Below are 16147 nucleotides of genomic sequence, written 5' to 3'. Positions count from 1 at the left end.
TACATGACACCGGTATCCACATATATATATATATATATGTGGAGGTACGTGGCTTAGTGGTTAGGGTGTTGAACTCATGATCGTAAGGTTGTGGTTTCGATTTCTCTACCGGGTGATGCGTTGTGTTCTTGAGCAAAACACTTCATTTCACGTTGCTCCAGTCCATTCAGCTGGCAAAAATGGGTAATCTTGCAATGGGCCAGTGTCCCGTCCAGGTGGGGAATTTCTACGCCACTGAAACTGGGAAACCGGCCCTTATAAGCCTGGCATGACTCGAGAAGGAACATTATTATATGGCTGTGTGGTAAGTAACTTGTTTACCAACCACATGATTCCGGGTTCAGTCCCACTGCGTGGCACCTTGGGCAAGTGTCTTCTATTATAGCCTCAGGCCGACCAAAGCCTTGTGAGTGGATTTGTTAGACGGAAACTGAAAGAAGCCCGTCGTATATATGTATATATATATATGCGTGTGTGTGTTTGTCCCCCTAGCATTGCTTGACAACCGATGCTGGTGTGTTTATGTCCCCATAACTTAGCAGTTCAGCTATAGAGACCAATAGAATAAGTACTAGGCTTACAAAAAATCAGTCCAGGGGTCGATTTGCCCGACTAAAGGCAGTGCTCCAGCATGGCCACAGTCACATGACCAAAACAAGTAAAAAAAAATAAAAAATAAATATATATATATACATATATATATACACACAATACAGAGAATGCTCATAAAGCGTAAACTCATAAACAAAATAAAATTTGTAAAAACTCATAAACCCAGTGTCTCATAAAGTGGTCTTCGTAAAATGAGGTATTACTGTATATATCATCATCATCATTATCATCATCATCATTTAACACCTGTCTTCTACACTAGTATCGGTTGGATGGTTTGACAGAAGCTGTTTAGCTTGAGGACTGTGCCAATTTCCACTGTCAGCTGTTATATACACACACACACACACACACCATGTTGATTCGCTAGCTTCTGCACGCATTTTTTTTCTCTCCGTGTTTCTTTTCTGTGTATCTTTCTGTTGAAGAGCGTAGGCTCGAAACGTAAAAGACTTGTTTTATTTATATTCCTGAGCGCCATACTAATACAATTGTTTGTTTATATTCCACCTGCCTTCGTCTTTTGTTTATTTTCATAAAGCTTCCCGTTATATATATATATATGTAACATTTAAATAATGAGGGAGATAAATTGAATATTAATTTAATTAATATCAATTTAAAACCAGTAGCCTAGCATATAAAAATCTGAAGAATCAGAGAAAATTCCAATTCATGTGTATATACACAAGTATATATATATATTTTTTTAATGTATTGATAGAAATGGTAAGACAACAAAAGAATGAAAGAGACCTGGATATTATGTAATTAGAGGAATTTATCTGTAAATATAATATGTGACAATTATTTGGTAGCCAAGATAAAACTCCGAGTTTCGGATGTCGGGGTGGAAACCCACACCAGCATCTCTTCAGTTATCATTTTTTTCGATGGCCTGATAACTGAAGAGATGCCGGCATGGATTTCCACCCCGACATCCAAAACTCAGAGTCTGATCATGGCTACTAAATAATTGTCACATGTTATATTTACAGATATATACGTGTGTGTGTGTGTGTGTCTATATATATATGTGTCATTTTTTTTTTCCTCTGTCTTCCCTTCTCTTGATCTTTCCTTCTCCTGTGTTTCCGACGAAGAGCTCCGCTCGAAACGTTAAACCCTCCTTCTTTCCTTCTTTCCTGAGCGTCCAATAATACTATATTTGTTCCACGTCCTCGCGTTGTTGTGTTTTTTTTGTGTTTTCTTGTTTGGATTAACTATATATATATATATATAATATATATATACTTTTACATATTTGTTTTGCAATATTTTTGATATAAAAATGTGTTGAAACTGATATTTTTATACTTGGGGATGGTCACCTTTGGCCTATTATACACGCACACTATTTATTTGATCTTAACTTTAGTTTTATTAGAATTATTTTTTTGTTTAGTTTATATGTCCATCAAAGTTCTTTTATCACACATCCTATGACCTCTTCAGTGACTCTCTGTCTCATGTGTCTCCTCTTGCCCTGCTTATTCCATTTTGTCCTTCTGTAGTGTGTATCTTTATCTGTGCATGCATATATGTCTGTATCTGTGTGCATATGTGTGTGATTGTGTGTATGTGTGTGTGTGTTGTTCCTAAGTGTTTAGCATGTGTGTTCTGTGTGTATGTATATGGGTTTGTATATTACAATATTTGTACTCATGTGTTTTATTTTTTGTCTCATTCTGTCTTTAGTATGTGTTTTTTCGATTTGTATATTACACTGTTAGTACCCGTGTCATTTATTTTTCCTCATTCTGTCTTCAGTCACCTGGCTGCATAGAATGGTGGATTGGGGGTGGGGGTGGAAGTGTTATTATTCCATTCGTGTTTTCTGTCGAGGCTTAGTCTATCTTCTAGTATGTGTGTGGCCTCCGTAACCTGTCTGATTGTTGTGATGTCTATTGTCTGCATCAATAAGATCCTAACATCTATGTTGTCAACCAAACTGCCATATTCTAATTGAGCTTGTCGGTAGAGCACTGATGAGCTCTTCTCTTTGAGATCCTGCCTGTGTTCACTTATCCACTGACAGAGGTTATGTACTGTCTCTCTTATGTATGCATTGTCCTGTTTCTGTACTGTCTCTCTGTACACCTTTGTCTGTGGAGGCACATGGCCTAGTGGTTAGAGCAGCGGACTCTCAGTCGAGGGATCGTGGGTTCGAATCTCAGACCGGGCGATGTGTGTGTTTATGAGCGAAACACCTAAGCTCCACGTGGCTCCGGCAGAAGGTAATGGCGAAACCTCTGCTGACTCTTTCGCCACAGCTTTCTCTCACTCTTTCCTCCTGCATCTTGCAGCTCACCTGCGACAGACCGGCGTCCCGTCCAGGTGGGGAACCTATACGCCAAGAAACCGGGAAACTGGCCCTTATGAGTCAGGCATGGCTCAAATAGGAACAAACAAACAACAGCACCTTAGTCTATAGACAATGTTCTAGTTTTTCAGTTTATCTGTGGGTTTACTCTACACACTATACAGTTCTTATCCATACATGGGTTCTTTCAAATTGCTATGTTAATAACGATCACCACCATCGTCATCATTTAACATCTGCTTTCCATGCTGGTATGTAGAAGATGGTTTGACAATAACCAGCAAGTCATATAACTGCATCAAGCTGTGCTGTCTGTTTTTGGCATCGTTTCTACAGCTGGATGCTCCTCCTAACACTAACCACTTTACAGAGTGTACTGGGTGCTTTCTACATGGCACCAGCAGCAGTAAGGTCACCAAGTAACTTGCAAGACAAAACCCTTCAGCTGAGGATGAGTAGTAATGAGGGTCAGAGGGGTTAGAAGGGTTGCATTAGAAGAGAAGCATAGTTACCTCAAATGAAGAGAGGGAGTAGAAAAAATGATGTGATGGGGAACGAGGAGGGGCAAGGATCATACACCCAAGTTACAAGGTGGTGTATATAGTGGGGTGGACTGGGGATTGGAAAGTCAAATACATCGACCCCAGTACATGGTTGATACTTAATTTTATTGACCTTGAAAGAAAGAAAGGTAAAATTTGGCCTTGGTAGGATTTGAACTCAAAATGTAAAGAACCAGAAAAAAATACTGCAAAGCATATTTAACACTCTTATAATTCTGCCAGCTTACTGCCTTAACAATAATAATAATGACAACAATAACAATAATAATAATAATAATAATCATAATAATAATAATCATAATAATAATAATAATAATAATGATAATAATAATAATAATGATAATAATACAGACAAAAAAGATGTGCTTATTAATTGACATGAGTATCCCTTGCGATCACAATATAGCGGCGAAAAAATTTGACAAGATTAGTAAATATAAAGACCTGCTAATAGAAATTGAAAAAATGTGGCATCTCAAGGCGACTACAGTACCAGTGATTGCAGGATCTCTAGGAATGATAAAAAAAGGTACTGAAACCTATTTGAAAATGATTCCAGGCTTACCATCCCTACAGGAAGTGCAAAAAATTGTATTAACTGGAACGGCTCATGTACTGAGAAGAGCATTATCGCTGTGAAAACAACATCCATCCATGAATTTATTTATTTATTTATTTTAAATACATATTTTACTTGTGAATTTGCGTGTGTAATCTGGGAATGCATACAATGAGCTTTTCTGCCCTAGGTGTATGGAAAACACTCGGCGAGAAGCGGAAGAAAATTTGAAGAAAGAAGGAAAAAACATAATAATAATAATAATAATAATAATAAAAAAAAAAAAAAGAAAGCGCAAAACAAAGGAAACTGCAAGAAAACAATAATAATAATAACTCTTACTACATTTGGCACAAGGCTTGAAATTTTAGGGAAAGGCAGTGGAGGCAGGGTCTAGTTGACTGCATCCACCCTAATGCTCAACTGGTAGTTTTTTTTTTATTGACCCCAAAGGGATGAAATGCAAAGATGACTTTGGTGTGGCTAGAATTCAAAATGTAAAACTGAAAGAAACAAATTCTTTCTAATTTTGGCACAAGGCCAGCAATTTGAGGGGAAGTAGCAAGTCATACATCAAACCCTGTAACTTGACTAGTACTTATTTTATCAATCCCCCAAGGATGATAGCAAATAATAATAATAATAATAATAATAATAATAATAATAATGATAATGATAATAATAATAATAATAATAATAATAATAATAATGATAATGATAATGATGATAATAATAATGATAATAATAATAATAATAATAATAATAATATAATAATAATAATAATAATAATAATAAATGCCCTGATGTAGTACCAGGCAGTGGCTGTCATGGCTGCTGATCTTAGCTGATTAGAAGTGTTATGTACATTGTTTTGTCTTAGTATAAAAGATGGGCTACAGCAAATATTCTGCTCAATACCACAGATTTGCTTGTCAGTTGTTTGACCTTAACCAGTTGAGCATGTCCCTTAGTGGCTGATGATATGTGCATCTCTGATCACGAGCAGAAGTAGTGGGGGAACATCATAGTCATGTGTTGAGAGGGATTCTTTGGGGTTTGAATAATTCGCCTCTGGAAACATGGGTGTTTCATTCAATATCCTTAAACAACCTTTTGAGCAGGATGGGTTACTCGATCAGAATAAAATTTTAAGTGGGCCCCACTAGCAAGGTCATGTGCTGCTTATCTTGATATGAGATCACCATGTCGTGCACATATGGTTGTGATGCATGTGCCTAGTGTACCCTTATCAGATGGGTAGTCATGATGGGTATACTGGGCTTCATATATTTTACCCCAGTGTCACTTTGATGGCATGCACTGCTCTCTCACTCAATAATAATAATAGCAATAATAATAATCCTCTCTACTATAGGCACAAGGCCTGAAACTTTAGGGGAGTGGAATATGATGGAAAGCAAAATCAACCTTGACAGAATTTGAACTCAGTATGCAGACTGGGGTCTGGGAAGCCCGGAGGCTGCACCAGGCCCCAATCTGACCTGGCAGTGTTTCTTCAGCTGGAGGCCCTTCCTAATGCCAACCACACTGAGAGTGTAGTGGGTGATTTTTACATGCCACCAGTGCAGGGACCAGAGGTCATTGCCACTCGTCTTTGAGGTAGCTTGTAGAAGGGTATCATAAAATGGTCCTTCTGATCATTTGGTAGCCTTGCTTGTGTGGCGTAGGCAGAGATAATTGTAGCTGTGCTGTTCTACAGGGCTAGCCTGAGCTTAAGCACTCTATCACATACCCTGACAACCTCTATGACCTTATCCACCCATTTCTCTGCATGGAGTATGCCAACACCTCCTTCTCTATCCATATTACCTTGCCAGAAGACTTTATACCTATGTACCTTGCCTGTGAGGACCCTAGCTGAAGCTTCTTTCCATCTTACCTCTTGTATGCAGCATACATCAACCCGTCTCCTTTCCAGCATCTCTACAATCTCACTAGACCTACCTTTCAGTATGCCTACATTGACAGTGCCAACTCTGAAAAATGGGAAAGGAATGTGGGGTGAGGCTTGGGGAGGAGAGATGTTATTCAGTGCCTGAAAAGAAGAGGGAGGTTCTCGTGTTCGTTTTTTAGGCATGCTTCACCCATTCTCACTTCTGACCTGACATCATTCAAACATTCAAACGTGTTAAGATTATTGCCCCTACTGGAGGTAGGAGTAGGTGTTGGCGGCATTGTAAGCATTACTGATAGTAATAATAATAATAATAATAATAATAAATGCCCTGATGCAGTACCAGGCAGTGACTCTCGTGGCTTCTGATCTTAACTGATTGGAAGTGTTATCATGTACATTGTTTTGTCTTGGTATAAAAGATGGGCTACAGCAAATATTCTGCTCAATACCATAGATTTGCTTGTCAGTTGTTTGACCTTAACCAGTTGAGCATGTCCCTTAGTGGCTGATGATATGTGCATCTCTGATCACGAGCAGAAGTAGTGGGGGAACATCATAGCCATGTGTTGAGAGGGATTCTTTGGGGTTTGAATAATTCACCTCTGGAAACATGGGTGGTTCTTTCAACATCCTTAAACAACCCTTATTCAGGGACCGTTTGAGCGGGATGGGCTACTCAACCTGAAGAAAATTCTAACTGGGCCCCACCTGCAAGGTCATGTGCTGCTTATCTTGATATGAGATCACCATGTCATGCACATATGGTTGTGATGCATGTGCCTGGTGTACCCTTATCAGACGGGTAGTCATGATGGGTATATTGGGCTTCGTATATTTTACCCCAGTGTTACTTTGATGGCATGAACTGCTCTCTCACTCAATAATAATAATAATAATAATAATAATAATAATAATAATAATAATTTATTCTTTTATTAGCCACAAGGGCTCACATAAAATAACATTAAAAGACATGCAACAACATAAAAGACAAAAACAGTAATGATGATGGTGATTGCCATTCACAATGCCATTATCATCATCATTAACATTTTTTAAAAAAGCCATTTTCCTAAGCTGGCGCTGGTTGGATGTGTCTTTTGTACATCCTATCATTCATCATTTTATTCTTTAGTTATTTCTTCTGTGAGACCAAATATTCTACAATTTATCTTCCACCCCAGCACACCTGCCAATACAGTTTGGTAGGTTCACAATTCTGTACTCTTTCTCTCTTTTCCTTCCCCACCATTCATAAAGTTTAAAAACACATTATCTTAGACATCTTCCAACAACTTATGTACCTCCCATTTCTGTCCAACCTCTATTGACCTTCTGCAACAGATGTCTCACTCTATCACAATGTAAAGACAAAGATAGGATGGCTGGGTGAGAGAAAAGGACAAAGAAATATTTGAAGTGGGGGAAAAGTGTTTGAGGAGAAATGAATGCATGTGAGATAGAGAACGTTAGAGAGAAGGTAAGAGGTAAGAGTACAAAAGAGAGTTGGAGAGAAAATTATGAAAGAGAGAGAGAATGTGAGGAAGAGTTAAAGAGAAGGTGAAGTAGATAGTAAGAGAAAAACATAGGGAGAACGTGGGAATGGGAGGAAAACATGAAAAGAGAGTATAAGGAAGAGTAAATGCAGGAGAGGGAGTATAACATTGAAAATAGAAGGGGAGAAAATAAAAAGGAAAAAGAAAAAGTATGGAAGCCCATCTTGTCAACAGCTTAACACAGTAATCGCCTTTCTAGATAACCAATGTCATCTGCTTTAATCTATGAGCTCACTTTTAGAAACAGAATACAGAAAGCAGCAGAAATCATTGCTTTCACTTCACTTGAAATAAATCTTGTATGGATTAAAGATTAATAAGGAATAACCATTTGTTCAGCCACACCTTAACCCCAAAGATCAGATTTAGTCAACAGGGCAGTGAAGTTGGTTACTTTCTGCAATTTAGAGTCATGATTCTCCTGTAAGCATTGAGGATTTTTGTTTCAGAAATGGTGAGAGGCACTGGAACTAGAAGATCCAGTTCACATTATATTAACTATCAAGTGGAAATTGTAGTCGTGATACCTGTGCCAGTGGCACATAAAAAGCACCATCCGAATGTGGCCGATGCCAGCATCACTTTGAGTGGCTTCTGTGCCGGTGGCACATAAAAAGCACCAACCAATCATGGCCAATGCCAGCCTCCCCTGGCACCTGTGCCGGTGGCATGTAAAAAGCACCAACCGATCATGGCCAATGCCAGCCTCCCCTGGCACCTGTGCCGGTGGCATGTAAAAAGCACCCACTACACTCACAGAGTGGTTGGCGTTAGGAAGGGCATCCAGCTGTAGAAACATTGCCAGATCAGACTGGTGCCTGGTGCAGCCTCCTGGATTCCCAGACCCTGGTCGAACCATCCATCCCGTGCTAGCAAGGAAAACGGACGTTAAACGATGATGGTGATGATGATGATGATGATGGTGGTGGTGGTGGTGGTGGTGGTGGTGGTGGTGGTGGTGGTGGTGGTGGTGGTGGTGGTGGTGGTGATTGGTGGTGGTGGTGGTGGTGGTGATGATGATGATGATGATGATGATGATGATGATGATGATGATGATTGTGATGATGATGAGGATATTAGCAACAGAGACAGTTTTATATCTTTAAAAAGCTTACTTGTTAATTGCTTTGGCACTGTTATTCTATATATTGTTGGTGAGGAGGTGAATTGTTACTATCTCTAGTGGTCAAGTGCCCATCATTGACAAGACCAAGGAAGGTTGAAATAATGTGATCCAGTGCTCTTGGTGCTGGAGGTGACAAGGGTTTAGCTCCCCATTAATGAAATAATCAAAAGTGCATTTTGCACCAAAACCCAATGTGAGTGTTTCTCTCATGGCAACTATTGTAGTATGGCTTGTTCTAACAGAACATCCACACTTAAGTGAGGATATATATATATATAAATATATAAATTAAATTAGAGATAAAACCACTATTAGGCAAATCAGACAGTGAAAAACATAAACCAAAACATAGAAATAAAATTAATTAATATAATATACAAAATATATAAAATATAAAATTCAAAATTTAAATTATTTAAAGTTAAAAATTTAAAATTATTAATTTATATTTATAAATTTATATATATATATAGAATAACAGTGTCAAAGCAATTAACAAGTAAGCTTGTTAAAGATATAAAACTGTCTCTGTTGCTAATATCCTCATCATCATCATCATCATCATCATCATCATTATCATCATCATCATCATCATCATCATTTAAATTTTTTTTTATTAAATATATATAACTATCAAAAACTATTAAAAAGTATTATATATATATATATAAACTTTTTACCATCTCTGATCCATAAAATACAAAGTAGTAACTTATAGGGATGGATAAAATATATACCACACTTGGAGGAGGATAATAACATTGAAAGAGGTGTTGGTGGTAGCAGTGGCAGTAATGTTGGTAGCAGTGGCAGTAATGTTGATAGCAAAGTTTATTGTTGTTTAGTAGAAGGTCAACTCTGACTGAGCAGAGCTATAAACAAAAACATTCCTACCATGACTATTTCCTTTCTGTGTATATCAGGAACTATACTCCAATGTATTTCTTTATATGCTTGCTCAATATGCTAGAAATAGCAGGCAAATTTTCCTTATATTACATCTTTGTACTGTTGGAAAGTATGATACTGCTCAGGTGGAAGCTGTTTTGCCTTTATCCCCCCACTCTTTTGATTAAAGTATCTCAATAATGAAAATGTTTGTTCAGAAGGTGGTGAGCTGGCAGAAACGTTAGCATGCCGGGCGAAATGCTTATCGGTATTTCGTCTGCCGTTACGTTCTCAGTTCAAATTCCACCGAGGTCAACTTTGCCTTTCATCCTTTCGGGGTCGATAAATTAAATACCAGTTACGCACTGGTGTCAATGTAATCGATTTCACCCCTTCCCCAAAACTGCTGGCATTGTGCCAAAATTTGAAACCAATATCATTACAATCTAATAAGGCAGCAAGCTGGCAAAAAGCTTAGAGGAATTTCATCCATCTTTATGTTCTGAGTTTAAATGTTGCCAAGGTCAACTTTGCCTTCCATCTTTTCCAGGTTGATAAAAATTTTGTATAGAAAGTACCAAACACTGTCCTTATTGTACTACTTTAACCAAAAAGATTGCTATTTTTTCCTATAAAAGAAATCCTTGTTGAATGATTTCAATCATATTGGATTAAAGACAAATGGTATTGATGAGCGCCAGCACGGTCATGTAGTTAAGAATTCATTTTGCAGCTACATGGCTCCAGGTTTGATCCTAGTGTACAACATGTGGGCAATTATCTTCTATCATAGTGTCAGACCATGATGAGTGGAAACTGTGCTGAAGCTCAACATGACGTATTTATTCTGCCATCAGTGACTGATATGTTGGCAAATGGATGTAATAATTACAAGAAAATTGAAAAAAAAAACAGTGATCCTTGAATAAAGAATTTTGCAATGTTTGTTCTGTTCGAAGTTACAACCACTCCCCTTTCATTCCCACCATCAGAAATACAATGATTGGCCTGTGGAAAACCTGTATTCAATGGTAGTCATGTTCAACAATTATAATATAAAATAAATATCTTGCCCAAAGGCAATAATAAGTAAAGTGCTATAGTCACATCTGAGAATTAAACTTACCTGGATCACATACTTGATATACTTAGAGCTTATCTTCTCTCACAACCTACCTAAATTGCTCCCTGAAATGATAATTCCATTAAAGTTTTGACTTCTCTTTAATGTACAGCTTTGTTGAATTTATTTGCCATCGCTACACATGTAAAAATTCACAGAAAACTCACCAATTTTTCTTGGAATTACATTTATGATGTTCTTTACATTTACAGATATTTATCTGTTATTGGACATTTTTCAAAACCATATTTTGAATGAAATATATAGCCAGAGTTTTTGTCAATTAATTTTGAAAATATAGAATTTAGGATGGTTTAGGAAAATGGAATGACCCCAAAACAGAATGTACTTATATAAAATTATGACTTATGGTGGTTTTGCATCAAAGGACAGGAAAATTAAATCCCATTTTCCTGTTCAATTTTTTTTTTTAAACAAAATATTTTTTATATTCTCTTTCTCTCTCTCTCTCTCTCTATCTCTCTCTCTCTCTCTCTTTCTTGGAGAGGTACAAGCACCTACACACACATATACACACTTGGCAGTTAAGTTCCACCTACCAAATTCAATCACAAAGCTTCAGTCAGCCCAGGGCTATAGCAGAAGACACTTGCCCAAAGTGTCATGCAGTAGGACTGAACCCAAAACCATGTAGCTGGGAAGCAAGCCTCCTAACCACACAGCCATACCTGTGCCTATCTATATATTTATATCTTAGTCATAAGGAGAAGGGCCAGAGTATTTTCAGGTCCTTGAAAACTGTTGGGAGGAAAAGAGGAATTTATCTTTACCAGCTAAGTGAAATTGTTGTCATGGCCAGTGTCAGAGACATGTAAAAGGCACCTCGCTAGTGACACATAAAAGTCACCCAGTACACTTTGCAAAGTGGTTGTCATTAGGAAGAACATCCAGCTGTAGAAATCAAACCAAAACAGATGACTAGAGCCTGGTGCAGACCTCCAGCTTACCAGCTCCATTCAAACCATCTAACCCATGCCAGCATGGGAAAATGAACATTGAATGATGACAACAGACGCCAATAATAATAATAATAATGAAATTATTGTATACAGTGCTCAGGTGCACCACAACTTGTCAGAAAGTGTGTATAAAGTATATGCAGTAATGTACAAATGTCTGGAAAGTGAACAATGTATGAGTCAGATACATGCTTGTGTGTGTATGGAGGGAAGGAAATCAGGTGTAGTGTTGGTGAATCTCAGAAAGCATGGAGGTTTTGAAGGATGCAGTGCTCCGACAACTAACAATTGATGCCGGCAGTTTGTTCCATGCTTCAGCAACTCTCAGCATGAAAAAAAAAATGTTGACAACACTGACAAAGATTTATAACAGAATGGATTTTGGTTAAAGTTCTTCAAAGGCCACATGATGGTAACAAATAAGGTCTACCATTCCAGAACAAGAACAGTTCATCTGATAGGTTACTAAATGGTTTCTCCTCTACAGATTCTACTCACTACACATGCCTCAAGCGAATGCTTGAACTTGAAACTTGAATGCAAATCAAACCACGGCATACCTGCATCCAATTGTGAATATCTTTGAGAGCAGAAGAAAGTTCCACATGAACCATGAATTTGATTGAGTTTTAAATACATCAGTTACTTCATTTACATTCATGAACACCATTAGACACGAATGTAATAAACTTGAATTGTTCACCCAGGCCTCCGTGTTTTCATTAATGGATAGGTATGTCTTAACAGATGATTATCTAATCATCACATCTGTATAGCATAAGTAAAATGTATGTTTTATTGGACAAAGTTCAAAACCAATTGTTGAAAGAGGAATGTGAAGGTAATTGAGTTTCACACACCATCATATAACAGCTGTATTGTATTATTATTAATAATTACACTTTGTTATATTAACCCTTTCGTTACTGTATTTATTTTGAGATGCTCTGTGTTTCCTTCAATTACTTTAAATATAACTAAGAATTTAGTAAAATAACTTAGTTACCATTAAGCTAGTATTAGGAACATAAATTGTGACTAAGGTTTGGTGGAAGATTTTAATTCAAAACTTTTGAAAACAAGACATTTGTACTCAGAGCCAGAGCCGGTTTCAGCCGGGTTGGTAACGAAAGGGTTAACAAGAATTTTATGCTATAAAGGCAACTTTATATTACTCATGTTAATTGGTTTAAAACTGTTAATTATAACACAAGTAATATTGTTTTATCTTCTGGTTGGTGTATTTTTGTATTATCTTTTATATATGAAAACAAAACATTTGTACTCAGAGCCAGAGCCGGTTTCAGCCGGGTTAGTAACAAAAGAGTTAATGTTTCATTATTTTATTAATATTGGTTTCAAATTTTGGCACAAGGCCAGCAATTTCAGGAGAAGAGCTAAATCAATTACATCAACCCCAGTGCTTGACTGGCACTTATTTTATCAACCCCAAAAGGATGAAAGGCAAAGTCAACCTCAGCAGAATTTGAACTCAGAACATAAAGATGGATGGAATATCACTAAGCATTTTGCCCAGCATACTAACAATTCTGCCAGCTTGTCATCTTTAATTATATATATTATTAACCCTTTGAGTCCTGACATTCTGAACTTTATTTTGCCATATACCTGGCACTCCACTAGTGCTACGGTATAGAGAAAAATAAGCCATCCACTGCTAAACCGGTGTTACAGGCCCAAAGGATTAATATAAATTTCTTTACTACCCACAAGGGGCTAAACACAGAGGGGACAAACAAAGAGAGACAAAGGGATTAAGTCGATTACATCGACCCCAGTGCGAAACTGGTACTTTATTTATTGACCCCGAAAGGATGAAAGGCAAAGTCAACCTCAGTGGAATTTGAACTCAGAGCTAGCAGAATTGTTACCACACTGGACAAAATGCTAAATGGTATTTCTTTTGGCTTCTTATGTTCTGAATTAAAATTCTATTTAGGCTGACTTTGCCTTTCATCCTTTCAAAGTCAATTGGGCATGGACACATTGAAACTCCGATGTCTGGCAGCTGACTTGGCAGACACCCATAAAATTATTAACCATCTTAAAAACAATAACTCTGAGCACCTTTTCAAACTCCACCCGTCTAACACCCGTGGGCATATTTGCAAAGTCAGAAAACAGCACAGCTCCCATGACTTTCGGAAACATTTTTTCACGCTGAGAGTTGCTGAAGCATGGAACAAACTGCTGGCATCAGTTGTTAGTTGTTGGAGCACTGCATCCTTCAAAACTTCCATGCTTCCTGAGATTCGCCAACACTACACCTGATTTTCTCCCCTCCATACACACACAAGCATGTATCTGACTCATACATTGTTTGCTTCTCAGTCATTTGTACATTACTGCATATACTTTATATACACTTTTGACAAGTTGTGGTGCACCTGAGCACTGTATACAATAATTTCATTATATATTATTATTATTAAAATAAGTACCAGCAGAGTAATGGAATTGATGTAATTGACTTGAACCCCACTCCCCGAAATTTCTGGCCTTGTGCCAAAAACTTTGAAAACCAATTTAAAATATTATTAATATAGAATATAATGATGATTGATCTACAAACTGTCAAAGTGTCTACAGGAGATTGATATCTCTATTTTCTCTTTTATTCAGGTGTTGCAATAACAAACAGCATTTTTACATTGATGGTGATGTCTGTGGATCGCTACCTCTCTTTACAATACGCACACAGCACTCAACGAACCACAAGTCCTCAACAAGCCATTGTCATTATAATTACAATTTGGGTGCTGGCTGCTTTGATCATGGGACCATTACTGTTCATTCGTGAGATCGATGTCCTTGTTCTGCCTTCATTAGAACCCATGTCATTTTGTATTGAAAATTGGCCTCAAAGTACTGACCGTGAAGCTTATGCCATCTTCTTGTTCTTTGTAGTTTACATCATTCCATCAACCACACTGTTTTTGTGTTATATTCGAGTATTTAAATATGTCTGCAAGCAGGAAATGCAACGCGAGAATTCAGACTGCAGCACAAAACGTCTGATTAGTCGCAGGAAAGCTGCAAGGATGCTCATCATACTGGTGCTGATATTTATGGTGTGCTGGTTACCTTACAACATTGTTTCGCTAATAAGTGATATTTGGGGCAGCGCGTGGAACCAGTTGGATTTACTGCGTTACGCGCTGTGGCTAGGACATTCTCACAGCGCCATCAATCCCGTTATGTATTGGCTTCTGAACAAGAGGTTCCGCCAGCAAGTTCGCAGAATGTTCCGGAAAACGAAAAACTGTGGCAGTTCACACACTTGTCATGGATTTATCAGTCTACCAACCCCTAAATATGTGTAGGCCCCATACTGTACTGTGAATGATAAAGTTGAGAGGGATGAGAGCAACCGCAAGGGATAGTGAGACAAAGTATGCAAGGTGAGAGACTGTGTACAGGTATAGATGTGTATGTGTATGTGTGTGTAGATGTTTATAAGAAATGGTTTGAATTTCTGTTTCCAGACCAAATAATAATAATGATCATAATCATAATAATAAGTATTTGTTACAATGAAAAAAATTTTTAATAATTAAAACCACCCTAAAAAAAAAAAACAGAAAATTTTTAAAAATAAAAGAAATATCAAAAAAATATAATTGAAGAACACAAAAGATTTAAGAATTTACTGACAGAAGTTGCTAATTGAATGCCGTTTTTTTTCTCTTTTTTTTTTATTATTGACGAGGGAATAAAAACTTTGACTTTATGAGAGAAGGAAAAATGGAAGTTGTGATGTTTGTGCCTTCTTTCACATGAAACAAGAGTGAAATGGTACCAGCTGGAAATTCAAACCATGTCAGGAATTTGGTTGAATCAGAAAATTTATTTCTGCACCATTTACCATTCACTGGAATCGGTAATTTATTCCACACCCACATACACACACACACACACACACACGCATACACATTTAATGTGTTATTATTACAGATAAAATTAGTTTATTACAGAAAAAAAAATATTCATTTTATTGTTATAGTCAAACTTTATTTATTAATTTATTATTGCAGCTAAAATTAAATTATTCAATGAAAACATGATTATTAATTTATTATTACAGACAAAATGAATTTTTAACAGAAAGTTAAAGTTTAATGTGATGGTGGGGAAGACATGGCTGACATTTTTTGTTTTTTTTTTCACTAATAAATAAAAATGAATTATTGTTAATAAACTTACATGTTTAATTCTTCATGTTTAACATTTTATAACTATTTGTAAACTATTTTCTGTTTTTTTTCTTTGATTTAAATATCTTTTTTATAAAATAATACTTCAGGTAAAATTTGTGGTACTTGAAAGGTTCGAAATCAAAATCGTTCAAAAATCAATGGAAATTGTAGTTGCGATACCAGTACCGGTTGCACGTAAGAAAACCATCCAAATGTGGCTGTTGCCAGCGCTGCCCCAACTGGCCTCCGTGCCGGTGGCACATAAAAAGGAAACCATCCAAT

The 16147-nt window shown here is 37.0% G+C and overlaps 1 protein-coding gene across 2 annotated transcripts in view; it reads left to right on the top strand.

Moving 5' to 3' along the window:
* Positions 1 to 15884, top strand: part of LOC115223827 (QRFP-like peptide receptor) — an 84358-nt gene extending 68474 nt beyond the window's left edge. For both annotated transcript variants that reach the window (XM_029794503.2, XM_036512779.1), the window contains one exon: positions 14292 to 15884. In XM_029794503.2, the coding sequence (XP_029650363.1) occupies positions 14292 to 14992 (701 nt within the window). In that variant the 3' untranslated portion in view covers positions 14993 to 15884. The remainder of the gene's footprint in view (positions 1 to 14291) is intronic.
* The last annotated feature ends 263 nt before the right edge of the window (positions 15885 to 16147 follow it).

Source organism: Octopus sinensis, linkage group LG24, assembly GCF_006345805.1.
Source record: "Octopus sinensis linkage group LG24, ASM634580v1, whole genome shotgun sequence".
Taxonomy (NCBI): domain Eukaryota; kingdom Metazoa; phylum Mollusca; class Cephalopoda; order Octopoda; family Octopodidae; genus Octopus; species Octopus sinensis.
This window is presented reverse-complemented; position numbering and strand designations above follow the sequence as displayed.